Here is a 15,568-nt window from a genome sequence, read left to right as displayed (position 1 = left end):
CTGTCCTGAAAGATGGGGACACTGAGGGCCAGAGAGTGAAGAGACTTAACCAAGGCTTCTAGTTGAGGCAGTGGCAGGGCTGGGTGAAAGACCTTAGGCAAGTTACTTCTATGAGTCTGTTTCTTCATGTGGACACTGAGGGTGGACAAACCCCAGAGCATCAATGAGGTGCAATGAGATCAAGCCCAAAAAAAACCTTTAGCCTAGAGCCTGATGGTGATGATGACAATGCGAAAGAATAGGATGTATGTTCAGGAAAATGCCCATCCCAATGTCTCAGAGGGATAGGAAGGTGGTGACAGCACTGGAAAGCCTAGAATGAGCCTAAGGGACAAGAATCCATGACAGGTGGTGTCCTGGCTAAATAAAGGAAGGTAGGAATCCATATTGCAGTCTGGGGAGTAGAAAGGTGGGTATGAGGAGAAAGCGTCCAGAAGGTGGGTGTTATCACCCCCAGGACACTGTAAGCTCCTCCATGCAGCAGTTGCAGACTGCAGGGGCAGACCAGGCATCTTATCCTCCGAGGGTCCTGGGTGAGTCCCTGAACACTGCCACTTCCTGGCTTATGTGACTTCAGACCAGTGCCTTTCCTTTTAAAAACCCCAATTACCTTATCTATGGAATGGCCCTCCTCTCAGGGCCACCTAATAAATGGAAACACAGGCTCAGACAGGAAATTGTGTGTGAATATTCAGAGTAACTTTCCGCATAACAGTAACTGGAAACCAGTGCCTCAACCAGTGCTTTCCATGAACAAGAGGGAGTCACAGAAAGCAGGCCTGGGCTGGGGAGAAGGTTGTGGGAGTGGTCTTGTGCCATGTATACCTCTGCCATGGAATTACCACATTAAAAGGGTCTCAGAAAACACTTGCAAACAGAAATTATGCGCCTGCCGTAAGAATGAGGAGGTGGTCCTCTCTGTATGGTCTGCTTGACCTCCCATGGGTCAAAAAGTCAGCCCACTTTTCCCAAGGCCTTACTTCCTTCCCGCACCTAGCCAGTCTGGCGACTCCTTTTCTTCCTGCCCAGCCCACTCTCAACTGTGCCCCTTGCAGAGTAAGGGACATGGGCCCACTTGGGGAAATGGAGATTGAAGAGGGTACACCCAGCAAGCCTGGAGACCAGGGAAATGGTGGTGTGCCCACGTCTCTGAGGCTGTTTTCTCCTCCTTTCCAGATGAACTGCCCTATCTCAAGTGCCCTCTACACACAGTGCTCAAACTCACACCTGTGGCATATGGTGAGTGCCCCCACTGTCATCTAAGAAAAGGCACATAGAGATGATGAGCATCCCCCTTGCACTTGCCATTTGCCTAGCAGAGTCTTGGGGGAGCTTTTCTGAGTAAGTAGTAGGATGTCCTGGTGGAGGTGGAACTGTTGGTAGTAAGACAACAGGGAAGAACTGGAATGGTCTCCAGATCAGGTGCTTGGCTCTAACTTTCAGTCTGTACTGGAGCACTCAGCACAGAACTCTGAGCTATATAAGGGGGAGGGGGAGTGACTCCTAAAGGAGACCAGAGGAAAATTGTAAGTTGGAGCATATTAAAGAGCTTAAGTACCAGTCTAGGCAGACTAGTCTAGTCTGGGTAGTTTAGCCTCTATTAGGCATTAGTTATCTACGAAAGGTTCATAAGCAGGGAATGGACATAATCAAATCTAGTCTGGACTATGAATAGGAAAGAATGGCCTACTGAACCTATAGTAGTGTGCAGTCTACACGGACAGAACTAAGGAGGCCTCCAGAGGCATTGGGCCTCCTCTGCTAGCCTCAGGCCCCAAGAATGCACTCTCTTTCTTCAGGTTCCCAGAACTACCTACTGACCTCCACCTGTCTGGTGTTGCTATAAACAAACTTTGCTTGGGCCTGAGTGCCCAGGGCAGTGGCCCAGGATTCTTCCATGTCTTCTGCATCTAGCATGGCTTGGAGGATCCATGGAGCTCCATCAATCTTACATATATTAGATAGCTGTCTCATAGATTGTAAGAATTTGGTGAGGCCACAGATATCATCTCCTTCCCTGTGTACAAATGAGCAACTGAAGCTCAGAGAACTCACAGAGAGTTCGGGGCAGAGCGGGAAGATGCCCTGTTGTCTGCCTCTTAGGTCTGGCATCTTCCTCACATATCCCACAGATCATCTTAATTCCCTTCCCTGCAGGTAGATAAGAGTATGGAGCTGGGTGTGGGCAGTGATAGGGGGTGGAGAATGATACCTCAAGGAAGACCTGTGTGTACCTCGGGGACTTAAGGACACATGGATTGTTATTTTCCGAGGCTGCAAGGTGGAGTCCATCTACCTGAATGTGGAGGCCGTGAACACACACAGGGAGAAGCCTGAGGTAGGTGGTGGGCTCTATATCTGAGCTAGCTGGGACACAACACATGGTGAAAGCAGCCTCCCCCACAGAAAGGCCACTCCAGCCCCAAAATCCCGAGTGTTTTACAGCCCAGACCTGGGGCACCACGGAGATACAGGACTGGGCCAGTCCCTACCAAAATTTTAGGCTCCAGAGATTCCTCCAGGCCTGCCTGAAGAGGGTCAGAACCCAGGCCTGGCTGAAAGAGGGACACCGGGTGGTGAGGACAAGAGGCAGGGGAGGAATTGGGGGCCTTGCACTGCTGTCTCCTTCATATTAATCCTGGGCTGTGTCTTCTCAGAATGTGGACATCACCCGGGAACCTGAGGAAGCCCTGGACACAGTCCCTGCCCATTACTGAGCCATTTTCAAGGGATCAAACTGCCTCCGTCTTCACTGCCTTCCATCTGCAGGAACTGCTATCCTTGCTTTTTCCCTGAGAACTCTGGCCTTTTCCTCACTGGGAGAGCCTAGCTGCAGTATGTACTCCTCCATGTACTCCAGCAGCTCCAAAACAGGTCTCAATTCCTAGCCACAACTAAGGAGCTACCTAGCTCTCAATGAAGCTTTCTTAACTCCTATTCTGTGATCAATAAAGACCTTGCTTACTTGAGGACAGAAGGACTTCTCCCATTGTTCTAAAGATTGTGATCCAACTCTGGTGTTATGGATGTGGAATAGGTGAGGAATTCCTGGAGATGCACCTCCAAAGATGGGGGAAAAGATAGGTTCCTGTAAGTGCCTGGGGGCTTTGGTCCCTGGTGGCCAAGGTGAATGGGAGAACACTTTCATTCTTATACTCAGAGAAGAATCTGGTACTGGGACCAAGTACCCCATCTCTTCTCCAACTCTTTCTGCCATCCTGAGTGATTTTGCTGTCCATATGAAAGATCCAGCCAACACCCTGGCCTTCCAGTACCCTGACCGCCCCCCTCAACTTCAGTGATCATGGTCTCCTTTTCACTCCACAGATCTTGTTGGCATCATCTCTTGATGCAAGCCTTCCACTCACATTCAAGTCTCTACAACTCAGCATCCTCTATAGGGTCCCTGGCAGCATGCCCCGTGTTGGCATGCGTGTGTATTTCTTGAATGAACAGTATTTGCTTTTGTATGTGAGCGGTGTATTCCTTTGACTAGTCTGTTAGTCCTGTCTCTCCTCAGTATTCCTCCATCCCTAACCAGGTTGAATCCCATGGTCCACCTCTTCAGCCACTGTCTATATACCAACTATGACCCATATACCAGTGACCCAGTGGTAAAAAAGACAGACTAATAAACTTGCTGCCTTTGTTCCCTTGTCCTTTCATCACAATCACCCAGCAAGAGCCAAACCTTGAATAACTCATACCTCCTTTTTTGCTGAGATCTACTAGAGTTGATCATTGCTTAAAGCACATCTATATTTATGAGCTTCCATGGCTATCCCTAAATCCCATTCAAAGTCCAGATCATTCTCTTATTTTTTGGCCTTGTACCCTTCCCGCCTTCTGAGGTTACTTCAGTAAATTCCTGACACTTCTGTACCTCCCAGCCCTCGCTATTAGCTTTGGCCCCACAGTCTATGCAACATGCCCGTCTCTTTCCTAACCCAAGAAAACCCTTCCTTGCTCCCCTGTCCCCTAGGTACATACCCTTTGATCCCTCCTCTTACATAACTCAAAAAGAATCCATACTTCCTATGCAGAATGCTTTATCCAGGTTTGCCCCCTCTGTATCTTTTCTCAAAACTATTATCCCCTGACCTGCCATGCTTTCCCAGGCCTCTCTGCCACTGGAGAAATACCTGTCTTTTAGCCTGAAGCTGGAATTCCACATTCCCCAAAAAGCTTTGCTGATCTCTAGCTCTCATATGAACCCAACCAGTGCATATTTAAAGAAAAAGACTCCAGTTCATTTTGCAAATTTAATGTAACTCTGATACCAAAATACGACAGCACACAGGAAGCAAACAATAAAGCAGGAACAGCAAACAGATTTTTCATAGTGTGTCACCCTCTGCTGACTGGTACTAGCTGCTTAGACTGCTGTGTGGACAAAGATTCCAAGGCTGTACCATAGCTCCATGGAAAGAACAGCTGCAATTCATTAGCGGTATCTGTAAACAAGGGGAATAAACCTGAAAAAAAAAAACAGGAACACTATTTTAGCACCAAATACACTCTTTTCTCGTATTTCCTTGTCTTCATCTTCCCACTCAACTCTCCCGTCTCAGGGCTTCTCTAACATCTCCCAACTACTGTACCCATGCCTATAGGCCCTGGCTATGAGAATACTGTAATACCTGAAACCACACTAGCCGTAGGAGAAGCCACAGGCACCAAGGCTAGAGGTTCCGCCACCAAAGCCAGTACCAGTGCTTGGTCCACTGCCGAATCCAGCACCGGTGGTCGGTCCACCACTGAAGCCAGCACTGCTGCTCGGTCCACCGCCGAAGCCAGTACTGGTGCTCAGTCCACTGCCGAAGCCAGTACTGGTGCTCAGTCCACTGCCGAAGCCAGTACTACTGCTCAGTCCACCACCGAAGCCAGCTCCAGTGCCTGGTCCGCTGAAGCCAGCTCCAGTGCCTGGTCCACCACCAAAGCCACCAGTGCTTGGTCCACTGCAGAAGCCAGCACCAGTGCTTGGTCCACCACTAAAGCCAACAACAGAATTGGGTCCACTACTGAAGCCGGTGCCAGTGCTGGGTTCACCAGTAAAGCCAGTGCTGGTGTTGGAACCACTGCCAAAGCCAATGATGGTACTCAGTCCTCTGTCGAAGCTGGCATTAGGCCCACCACCAAAGCCATCACTGGTGCTGAGGCTACCACTAAAGCCTGCACCAGTGCCAAGTGTGCTGGCAAAACCAGCATTGGTACCCAGACCCAGTCCACCACCAAAGCCATCACTGGTGACCAGTCCACCACCAAAGCCAGCACTGGTGCCCAGTCCTCCACCGAAGCCAGCACTGGTGCCCAGTCCTCCTCCAAAGCCAGTGCTGGTGCCCAGTCCACCACCTAAATCAGAGCTGGTGCTTAGGCCACCACCGAAGCCAGCGCTGGTGCCCAGTCCGCCACCAAAGCCACCACTGGTGCTCAGTCCACCACCAAAGTCAGCACTGGTGCCCAGTCCGCCACCAAAGTCAGCGCTGGTGCCCAGTGCACCACCAAAGTCAGAGCTGGTGCTTAGTCCGCCACCGAAGCCAGCACTGGTGCCTAGGCCACCATCGAAGCCAGCACTGGTGCCTAGGCTGCCACTGAAGCCAGTACTGGTGCCTAGGCCACTGCCAAACCCAGCACTGGTACTCACTCCTCCTCCAAATCCAGTACTGGTGCTTAACCCATTGCCAAAGCTGAAACCAGCACTGGTGCTGGGTCCATCACTAAAACTGGCACTGGTAGCACCACTAAAGCAGGCACTGGTGCTGGGAGAGCTACCAAAGCACAGGTTGGTGTTTGATGCACTGCCAAAACAGAGGCTAGAGCTGGGTGATCCACCAAAACAGAGACTAGTGCTATGAGCACCACCAAAGCTGACACTGGTGCTAGGAACACTACCAAAGCTAATACTGTTGCTAGGAGTACCACCAAATTCAGTAGTGGTACTAAGTGCCCCACTGAAGCCAGCACTGGTACTAAATGCACCACCAAAGTCAGGGTTGGTGCTGGGTACACCACCAAAATTAGCACTGGTGCTGACAGCACCACCAAAGCCAGCACTGGCATGGAGTGTTCCACCAAAGCCAGCACTAGTGTTGAGTGGTCCGCCAAAGCCGGTACTGGTGCTGATGGCACCACCAAAGCCAGTGCTACTGTTAAGTGCTCCACCAAAGCCAGTATTGGTGCTAACAGCACCACCAAAGCTGGTACCACTATTAAGTGTACTACCAAAGCTGGAACTTGTGCTAATGGCGCCACCAAAGCCAGTACTGCTGTTCAGTGCACCACCAAACCCAGTACTGGTGCTGACAGCACCACCAAAGCCGGCACTAGTGCTGATGGTACCACCAAAGCCAGCACTGCTACTGAGTGCACCACCAAAGCTGGCACTGGGGCTAGGAGAGCCACCAAAGCAGACACTGGTGCTGAGTGTACCGCCAAAGTCAGAATTGGTGCTAGAAGAGGCACCAAAGGAGACACTGGTGCTGAGTGTACCACCAAAACCAGTGCTGCTGCTAGGAGAGCCACCAAAGCAGATACTGGTACTGAGTGTGCCACCAAAGCTAGCACCAGAGCTGGGAGAACCGCCAAAGCAGACACTGGTGCTAAGTGTGCCTCCAAAGCCAGTGGTGGTGCTGAGTGCGCCACTGAAGACAGTGCTAGTGGTAGGTGCACTGCCAAAGCTGGGGCTAGTGCTAAGTACACCACTAAAGCCAGCTGTGGTGCTGCTGAGTGTGCCTCCAAAGCCATAGTTAGCTCCATCACTGAAACTGGCACTGGTACAAGGTGCACCACCAAAACTAATACTGGTGCCGCCACTGAAACTACTGCTGGTGCTGGGTGCACCACCAAAGCTAATGCTGGTTGCACTGCTGAAACTACTGCTAGTGCTGGGTGCTCCACCAAAGCTAATGCTGGCCCCACCACTGAAGCTAGTACTAGTGCTGGGTGCACCACCAAAGCTAATGCTGGCTGTGCTGCTGAAACTAGTGTTAGTGCTAGGTGTACCACCAAAGCTAATGCTGGTTCCACCACTGAAACTAGTGACAGTGCTGGGTGCTCCACCAAAGCTAATGCTGGCTGTGCTACAGAAGCTGGCACTAGTACTGGGTGTGCCACCAAAGGTAATGCTGGCTCCACCACTGAAACTACTGCTAGTGCTGGGTGCACCACCGAAGCTAATACTGGCTGCGCTGCTGAAGCTGGCACTGGTATTGGGTGCACCACCAAAGCTTATGCTGGCTGCACTGCTGAAGCTGGCACTGGTGCTGGACGCACCACCGAAGGTAATGCCAGCTCCACCACCAAATCCCCCACTTGGGCTGGAGGCACCACTGAAGCTAATAGTAGTAGTATCACCAAAGCTACCCCTAGTGCTAGCTCCTTGACTGAAGTCAACATTGGTGTTGGCATCTGCATTTTCTTGGGCTCTGGCCTCAATTTCAAATGAAAATCTGCTCCAGGCCTGAGCATCATCACCTAACTCTTCCCTTGTTAGGCAGTCAATATCCATGTCATCCCAATTCCAGGGCCCAGCCACAGCTTCCTCTCCAATCCCCATCTGGGCTCTTGCCTCAGCCCTGGCCTCAGCCTCAGCCACAGCCACAGCTGCAGCTTGGACTTCCATCTCCACTGCCTCCCGGTACTGAGCAGCCCAATCCTTGGGGTCTTTCTTCTGAACCTGAAGTGGAAATGACAATCAATACAATGAAAACAACCTTTGTAATTATGTATAAAGCACCTGTTACAGGATTTGTATAAAACTAGTAATAGTCATTTTTTTAAAATTCTGACTTATCGGGGCTTCTATTTTCAGCTGTGATAACTTAGATGTGATGTGACTTTGGACAAGTTACTTAATCTCACTAGACCCAAATGTCTTTATTTGTAATATGTAAAATGTTAAGAGTAAGCATGGTATGAACTGACAGTCTGTATCTTCCCCACTCCCACCCCAAAATCCACATTGCAAATTCAATCCCCAATGTAACCATATTTGGAGATAAAGCCTTTTATGGAATTCCAGTTAAATAAGGTCATAAGGGTAGGAGGGTGGGGCCCCAATACAAAAGGATTAGTGTCCTTAAAAGATACCACAGAGCTCAGGCACACTCTCTTCCATGAAAGGGCACAGCAAAAAGGCAACTGTCTGTAAACCAGGAAGAGAGCCCTCACCAGAAACTGACTGTGCTGGACATTGATCTGGGATTCTCAGCCTCCAGAACTGTGAGAAAAATTGATTTCTGTTTTTTAAGCCATTCAGTTTATGGTATTTTGCAATGGTAGCCTGAACTGATTAATGAAAATGAATGGGCCAATATAAAATATGTATCTCGCAGCATTCTGGGACATTAATGAAGCTTTATGTATTTATACGTGAACTTCAGGTTGCCTTGTACCTTTCTATCACTGCGCACAGCCAGGGCCATCCCAATTCCCTTATAATGCAAAGCTTAGTCGTATATTACCTTGCATGCAAACTTGAGGACTTTCATCTTGCTAGTCTCATGATAAGAGCGCAGACCCCAGAAGAACTCATATTCAGGTGGTCTGCTGTTAGGGACCCTCTTGTATTCCAGATACCTTGAAAAGAGGAAACAAAACTTACTTCTTACTTCTAAATGAGCAAACCTATTTAACCACCAGGCCCCAGAGGGCAACCTCCTCTAAATAAAAAAATACTAATAATAACCAATTAAACAGCATCTGGAGAAAGATTTCCAAGACCCTCCAGTCTCAGACTCATCACACATAGTTCATGGTCTCCAATACTGATTCATTTCCCATCAGCCCTGTGCAAAAGTTACTTGGGGTACATATATAGGGCATGATGTCACAGGAAGGCCAATGTATCCTGCCCACTGTGAGGAGTAACCCCAGATTCCTTTTGGGTGTGTTGTAAACAGAGGAGCCATTCTTCGGGCCCCCTGCTCTGAGCACACCCCAATGCACAGGCCTTGTGTTTGGTATGGCCAGTCCTAGACAAGTCCATTCATGGAAACTTTAGACAGGACTCAGGTCAAGGACAAGAATGTCTATGCCTCTAGAGACAGTTTAAGAAAGCCACTGACTACACACTTTCTGAACCAGACCCCGAATGTTTCAGGGCCAAAGAATAAAAACAACACTTACTTCTGTTTCACAAACTCGTCTGTGATAAGCTTCCTCACTTCCCCAAAAAGCGAATGCCTCACCCTGGCAATAGGAAAAATAACCCATCAACACTGACCAGAACTGCCCAGATGATAGCAAAGGCATTTCCCAACATGGAAGAGACCTCTCTAGCACATGGGGCAGTCTCAACGAAGCGAAGAAAGTAGTGAGCACATAGCCACAAGAAGCAAACAGCAGAGGCCAGATAGCTCTTTGTCAGGGATCCCTGAAGGTCTGTCTTAGAACAGACAAAGGACATGAGAGGGAAAAGAAGCCAAGAGTTCAGAACATTTCCCCACCCACCCAAGGTCAGCACCCCCCACCCAGGCCACCAGACCACCAGGCTGATGCAATCCTGGGACCGTCCTCTCTTGCCAAAGGACAACACGAACAGCAAGCGCTGAGAGAGCCCAATCATACCCAGGGTGCAGCCCCAACTTGCGCAGCACCTCCCAGATGACAGCTGCAAGGGGAGGCAAGAGGAGACAGAGACAGAAAATGAGCATGTGGAATTCAGACCACGGACACCCATTCAGCTGTATGCCCAGCCACTTACCCTCACTGGCCTTGTTGCCATTCATAAAAATGACACTCAGAATCACCATAAGGAGACCCAGCTTTGGTGTGTCCTTGGTCCTAAGGGAATAATAGGACGAACAGGAGGTTTATGTCCAGGAGCCATCTGCAAGACACACCAGCCAGCTCACTAGGCTAGCCTCTCCCAGATTCCTCAGATATGAGAGAAGTCTGCCGAGTCTATACTTCCAGTTCTATGTAACCCAAGGCTAGGTACTTAGACGCTTCCATTCAGTAAAACAGGAAAACCACATCCTACCCCCACCCAGGTTGCTGAGAAGACAGAAGAACACCTGTCAACCAGGTACTACATAAGCACCCAGTCAATGTGAGTCCTGTCTTTCTCTCCCAGAGTCCTCAGCCCCGAGGTCAGAGCCCAGTGACACTCCTGCTCTTCAAGCATCATGGTCCATCCACACCAAGAAGCCCTCCCTCCCTTGAGAAGCGCTCTACCAAAGTCAGGCCTGGCACTCAGTACAAAGAGACAAGTAACAATAAGCCTGCTTTCCTGGGAAGCTTCTGGAAAAAAGGCAAACCTGACAACAGGAATGCCCTATCTCATGCTTCTACACCCTTTGGTCAATCATAATCTGGTACCACTACTGCCTGCAGGACTCCAACCATGTGTGGGAGCTGAGGCAGGGCCTTTTTTTTAGTCCCTGTCTTTCCTGACCCTCTGAGAGGACGTGGGGAGAGAGGGCAGGGAAGGGACAGTACAGTGGATGAAAGCAGAAGCCCTCTCCCGCCCCAGCACTTTCCCAGCTTACGTTCCCAGTATGCCTGCAGAGGACTCCTGAGTGCTGATAAGAATATACAAGCTACTTTGCTTATCAATTTCCTTCAGATTGACTCGGAACATCTGCCAAGTAAAAGAATAGTCTGTGAGATCACAAAATTCAACATACATATCAATAAGCTTCTCAGGAATCCTGCAGCTCCCCCATGCCTAGGGGTTTGGTAGGGGGAATTGGTGAGATAATGCACATACAGCATGAGCTGAGTACCCAGCACTTAATGAACATGCAACAAATTTACAACGTCATCAACATCATCTTTGTGATTAGTGAAATCTAAGAAGACGGGGGTGAATATCTGAAATACATGAGATGTGTGTGGCAGCTGACAGAAGCCAGGACTAAGGCAGGTACTTGGGTCTGAGCTGTGCTTTCACCACTGACTTACTGTGTGACCCATGGCTGGTCTACATCCCTGCCTAGGCTACTGTGTGCCCATCTGCACAGCGATGGGGCTATATTAACAGGTCCCCCCCCCCAAAGGGCCATTGTACATCTTTGTTCCATTCATGGCTTCCCCAATGTGCCCATCCCCCAAGACTGCCGTTCACCTTCTCCAGAGCGTAGCTTGCTCGTTCAATGATCTCTGGAAAATATTCATCATATTCTTGGATGACATCCTTCAGCATGTCTGCAGGAATGAAAAGGTAGGGGAAGCCAGGCTGAGCAGAGGCCGCAAAGCTGGGGTGTTTGCTAGCTCTGTGGGGTCAGTGCAGCCAGAGTCCTGAACTAGGTTATTGGGAGGTGCCAGCCATGGTGATGTGTGAGGAGGGCAGAGATGGAGATATGACAGAAAGAGGCCATAAAGGTAAAGGTTCTCCCTGGGCCACGGAGGGAGAGGGAAGTGGAGAGGAGAGTTCAAGGATGATTGGTAGGACACTACCTGAGCGCTTGATGGGGATCTTTGTCTGGTCCTTAACCAACAGATATTTCACCAACTTATTTGCCTGGGAGAAGAGAAACAGATGGGGCAATATCAATATAATGGCAGAAAATTTGGAAGAATGGCAAGGAAGAGGAAGAAGAACAAAGACTGGGTAGCAATGGATTCTTACCCTTTCTTGCAAAATGGCCACATCTCGGGGTGGTGAAGGCCTCTGGCCCCAAGGGATCCGCCTGTAATTACTGCCACTTCTCTCTTCCCCATTTGTGTGCTTAGACTTCATCATCAAAAAGAAAGAAGGTCCAGAGTCACCAGGTGAAAAGAGATGGCTGCCTCCCCCAGAAAGTCCCGCTAAACCCTCGCCTGTCATGGGGCTGATCCTACAGAAGCCAGGGTCACCCTGAGTCCTGGGCTTTTCTTTTACTATCTTCCAGGCAGAAGTTTCATTCCCCTGCTAGGACAGGAACAGTCCAAAGGCAGGGCCTGAGGCTCCTCTTATTTCTTTGGCCACCACTGGACTTTGCTATCTATACTCCTTGGTATACTTCATTCCTCTGTGACTTATCTGCAAAACTGGACCTATAGTCACTAGTTAGTCAGTTATTTTCAGGACATAAAGCATTACCTGTGTAAATATATATAAACACAAAGCCTGGCATGTGGTAACTACTATGCAAATATACAAGGTGATTTATGTACAAGTTGTAGCTAAGTATACAGATATCTTATCTCCCTATGAATCTGTGAACTACTAGAAGACAAACTATATCACATTCTTCTCATTGCCTATCTGAACACAGAGACTAGCTCAAAGTAAAAAGGTTCAGTAGAAGAAACGAACAAACTACAAGGACAGGAAGGGAAAAGTAAAACAAAGGATGATGTCACAGATCTCACCTTTCGGTTCCTCTTGCCCCGGGTCCTAGTTGTGGGTTCCAAACTCAACTGAGCCAGATAGTCATCTGCCAAGGCCTGGACAGCAGCAGCAACCTGAGTCTCAAGGGCACTTATGCTTGTCTGAGAGGTAGCTATCTTGCCCTGGGCCCCTTGGTCAGCAATTTGGGTCTGGTTTTCAGTTGCCCGAGCCTTGGTGGCAGCCTTTCGAGCCCTGGACCCTCTCCTGATCCGAACGGTGACGGAAAGGGCATGGTTTGTGACCATTTGAATAGCAGATGGGGCCTCAGAGATCTCATTGGCAGAATTTGAGCCCTTATTGGCAACCTTCTTGCCCTTGGGTTTTTTGGACCGGAGAGCTGCTGAGACCTCAGTCTGTCTGCTAGCTGCCTCCATGGTATTTGGGGACTCTAGATGCTCAACATCAGTATTTGTGACCTTAGCAGTTGTCTTCTTGGTTTTGGAAGATTTCTTGGTTCGGATGGAGGCTGCTGTGGCCTGGTTATTGGCTGTCTCGTTGGCAGTTTGGCCTTGGTTAGTAGCTATGTGGGTGGCAGTTGAAACCAGTGAGATCTCAGTGGCACAAGCAATGGCCTTACTGGCAGCCTTCTTAGCCTTGGAAACTTTCTTGGGCTTGGTGGAGGCTATCAAGGCCAGGGAACTGGCTGACTCACTGGCAACTGGAGCCTGGATAGTCTGTGAGGTGACTGGTAGGTTCAGGGCCTGCAAGGGTGCCTTGAGCTGTGTAATGACACCCTCACTGCCATTTGGGGACTGGGAGCCGTGAGATGCCTTGGAACTAACTCTCTTTGTTTTGTTGGGTTTCTTAGGCTGAGAAGTAACTGAAAAAGTCTGAATATTGGCTGCCTCAGTGGTAGCTGAAGGCTGGTTCATCTGAGTAAGGAATGGTAGGTTTAAAGCCTGCAAGGTTATTTTAGACTTGTTGGTCGCAATCTCATTGGCAGATGGAACTGGAGGGGCAGCAGGTGTGGCCTTGGTAATAGCCTTAATAGGGGTCTTCTTGGTCTTGCTTTTCTTAGGCCGGTTGACAATAGGTGGATCCTTGGTTGCTGCCAACAGGGTATGCATCAGCAAGACACTGTCCTCTTCTGTGGTCTCAGTCTTTACATCTGGAGAGAAGGGAAGCCCCAGGCTCCCAGGGGGAGGCAGAGGGCCCTACATACTTAGGATTATGATTCTCTGGGCCATCTGGCCTCCCTCTACCCACCCCTTTCCATGAAGGCCTCCCCTTTCTTGAGCAGTGTGTGACTGAAGTGGGTGGGGAAAGAGGAAGGGAGCAGGGAATATAGTTAGGCAGTATTTCCTCTCCTCCCTCTCCATTATGCAAAGGAGGACTGAGACAGGTTAGGCAGGGAATTATGCAACTATATAGGCAGGGTAGTGGGCTCAAGAGCAGTAAGTAAACTCGGGATAGGGCAGATTAACTATTGAGAATGCAGTGAGGCCTCACCTGGAACGCGGGTATCCTATAACCATAGTCGTTTCTTCTATCCATCTTTTTGGGAGGCCAGGTAAACAGCAAGCCTTAGTGAAATAGGCCTGTTAGGGGAGAATGAGGGAGAGGGAGATTCAAAAGTCTTGCCTAATTTGAAAGTTGGGGGAGCTTACCTAACCTGACCCCAAACCTTCCAGCTCCTGGGTTCTCATACCTAGAAACCCAAGCCATCTGGTTTCTGAGTTCCAGCTCCTCCTGTTTCCAACATGGCAACTGTACCCCAGCACCTACGGACGCCCCCTACCGCACCGTAACATGATAGTGCGCATGCGCAGCGAACAGAGGCTCCCTTCAGGCCCACCGCTTTCCCAAAGGAGCCCAGAGCCTGTTCGTCAAGTCCCTCAGTGCGCATGCGCCTTGGTCGCAGCGCCTGTCTGACCATCTCATTCCGACATATGCCCCCATGCTTTCGAAACAACAAAACATTTCGGTCCCACCCTTGACCCCCTACTTCTAACTGCATCACATCTCAGTCCAACCCTTCCCCCAACATCGGCCCACTCCCTCCGCTCTGCAGTACCGCTTCGCACCGCCCCTTCCCCAACACCGCCACCTCTTCTCTGCGGTACTGCCACGCACCGCCCCTTTTCGACTTGTCCTCTCCCGCCGCTCTGCAGTACTTCTCCGCACCTCCCCTTCTCTTATTAAGCCCCCTCCCCCCCCACCTCCCCCATCCCGGTCTGCAGTACTTCTCTGCACCGCCCCTTCCCCAACACAACTCCCCCCACCCCTTTCCACGTCTGCAAGTGCCCGGGCCCGCCCTTTCTGCAACATGAATACCCCACCCCCAAATCCAACAGTATTAACCTTCTGTGCATTCCCTGCTCTCGCAACTTGCCAGGTTCTGTCCCTTCCTTTTTCAAACCAAAACCAACTGGATCCTAGCCCTTCCTTTCTTTCAGAGCCTGGTCCTTTCGCCCTTAAAAAGGATTCTACTCCTCCTTTCTCGATACCAATCCTTCCTTTCTATAGCCCAAACCGGGTCCTGCCCCCTTTCTCCAGCTTGAACAGGGTCCTGATGTCTCCTATCTCTTTCCCGAGCTGGTTCCTCCTCCCTTCTTGCTACTACAGGAACAGTTTCTCGATCCTTCCTTTCTACAATCCCAATCAGGTCTGCATCCTTCCTTTCCACCACCCGAACCGAGTCCAGACCTTTCTGTAGCCCAGAGAAGATTCCGCCCCCTCCTTTCTCCCACGAGAATCGGATCCTCTACAAATGACCACGTTGATGCGGATTCGATCCCGAATCCCCAGAAGGTTTGTTTTCAAACCTTGAGACCGTATGGAGTCAGGCACCAAGAAGCCCCCGCAGGGTCTTCACTAAAGCTGGGCGCCTCAGCTCACCTCGTCCTCTTGAGCCCAGAAGGCGTCTGCTCTCTCCAAGCCTCTCCTCAGGTCTGAGCCTGTTCCACCCCCTCCCTCCCTGGCCGGAAGTGGTCTTGCCTCTTTCCGCCTCCAGAGGGGGTCTCCGTTCCTGCCAGTCTGTCCCTTCCCCCTCCCTACCTCCAACTTTCCATTCTCCTCCTTGTAGCTTCTCTTTTCTGATTGCTACCCTTTACTCAGCCATCACTCCCTCCCGTTCAACGTTTGATTTCTCTGTTCCCCATCCTGTATCCCTGCTCCTATTTGAGTATTCTGTTCCTCCTAAGGGGAATGTGTTCCTCAGAACTCCCACACCAATCTTTCCTACAGACCCCCTATATCTCAACATTAATTACTGTGTGTCTGGGTGTCTCTTCCACAGGAGCTGCCCTGAGG

The 15,568-nt window shown here is 50.1% G+C and overlaps 2 protein-coding genes and 1 non-coding gene across 13 annotated transcripts in view; 1 reads left to right on the top strand and 2 right to left on the bottom strand.

The window, feature by feature from the left end:
• Positions 1 to 2,969, top strand: part of Pfkfb1 (6-phosphofructo-2-kinase/fructose-2,6-biphosphatase 1) — an 80,625-nt gene extending 77,656 nt beyond the window's left edge. For all 6 annotated transcript variants that reach the window (XM_074063437.1, XM_074063438.1, XM_074063436.1 and 3 more), the window contains 3 exons: positions 1,177 to 1,239; positions 2,274 to 2,338; positions 2,658 to 2,969. In XM_074063437.1, coding sequence (XP_073919538.1) covers positions 1,177 to 1,239; positions 2,274 to 2,338; positions 2,658 to 2,717 — 188 coding nt within the window. In that variant the 3' untranslated portion in view covers positions 2,718 to 2,969. The remainder of the gene's footprint in view (positions 1 to 1,176; positions 1,240 to 2,273; positions 2,339 to 2,657) is intronic.
• A 1,279-nt stretch (positions 2,970 to 4,248) lies between these two features.
• Positions 4,249 to 15,277, bottom strand: Tro (trophinin). 6 transcript variants are annotated; one of them, XM_074063426.1, is made up of 13 exons: positions 15,155 to 15,277; positions 13,766 to 13,854; positions 12,298 to 13,470; positions 11,573 to 11,677; positions 11,401 to 11,464; positions 11,069 to 11,148; positions 10,491 to 10,582; positions 9,704 to 9,783; positions 9,568 to 9,610; positions 9,127 to 9,189; positions 8,463 to 8,577; positions 4,641 to 7,675; positions 4,249 to 4,475 (listed from the first exon to the last, which is right to left on the bottom strand). In XM_074063426.1, the coding sequence occupies exons 2-12, from the start codon at positions 13,808 to 13,810 to the stop codon at positions 4,652 to 4,654; spliced, it is 4,884 nt and encodes a 1,627-aa protein (XP_073919527.1). In that variant the 5' UTR covers positions 13,811 to 13,854; positions 15,155 to 15,277; the 3' UTR covers positions 4,249 to 4,475; positions 4,641 to 4,651. The 6 variants fall into 6 exon arrangements, with proteins under 6 accessions (XP_073919527.1, XP_073919532.1, XP_073919531.1 ...); XM_074063431.1 differs by having other exon boundaries at positions 7,568 to 7,675; XM_074063430.1 differs by having other exon boundaries at positions 12,298 to 13,424; positions 15,155 to 15,212.
• Positions 8,811 to 8,939, bottom strand: LOC141420186 (small nucleolar RNA SNORA11). The gene has a single exon (XR_012444856.1). It is a non-coding gene; the product is annotated as a small nucleolar RNA SNORA11 (small nucleolar RNA).
• Positions 15,278 to 15,568: the final 291 nt, after the last annotated feature.

This window comes from Castor canadensis, chromosome X (genome assembly GCF_047511655.1).
Source record: "Castor canadensis chromosome X, mCasCan1.hap1v2, whole genome shotgun sequence".
Taxonomy (NCBI): Eukaryota; Metazoa; Chordata; class Mammalia; order Rodentia; family Castoridae; genus Castor; species Castor canadensis.
Note: the sequence above shows the minus strand (reverse complement) of the source record. Positions and strands in the feature narration are given on the sequence as shown.

What these genes read in the sequence shown, in the direction of transcription:
- Tro (XM_074063426.1), bottom strand. Translation starts at nt 13,810, where the DNA reads ATGGATAGAAGAAACGACTATGGTTATAGGATACCCGCGTTCCAG. An exon ending in TGGCCATTTTGCAAGAAAGG is followed by an intron (nt 11,465 to 11,572) that starts GTAAGAATCCAT and finishes CTCTTCTCCCAG; the next exon opens with GCAAATAAGTTGGTGAAATA. An exon ending in TCTGCAGGCATACTGGGAAC is followed by an intron (nt 9,784 to 10,490) that starts GTAAGCTGGGAA and finishes TTATTCCCTTAG; the next exon opens with GACCAAGGACACACCAAAGC.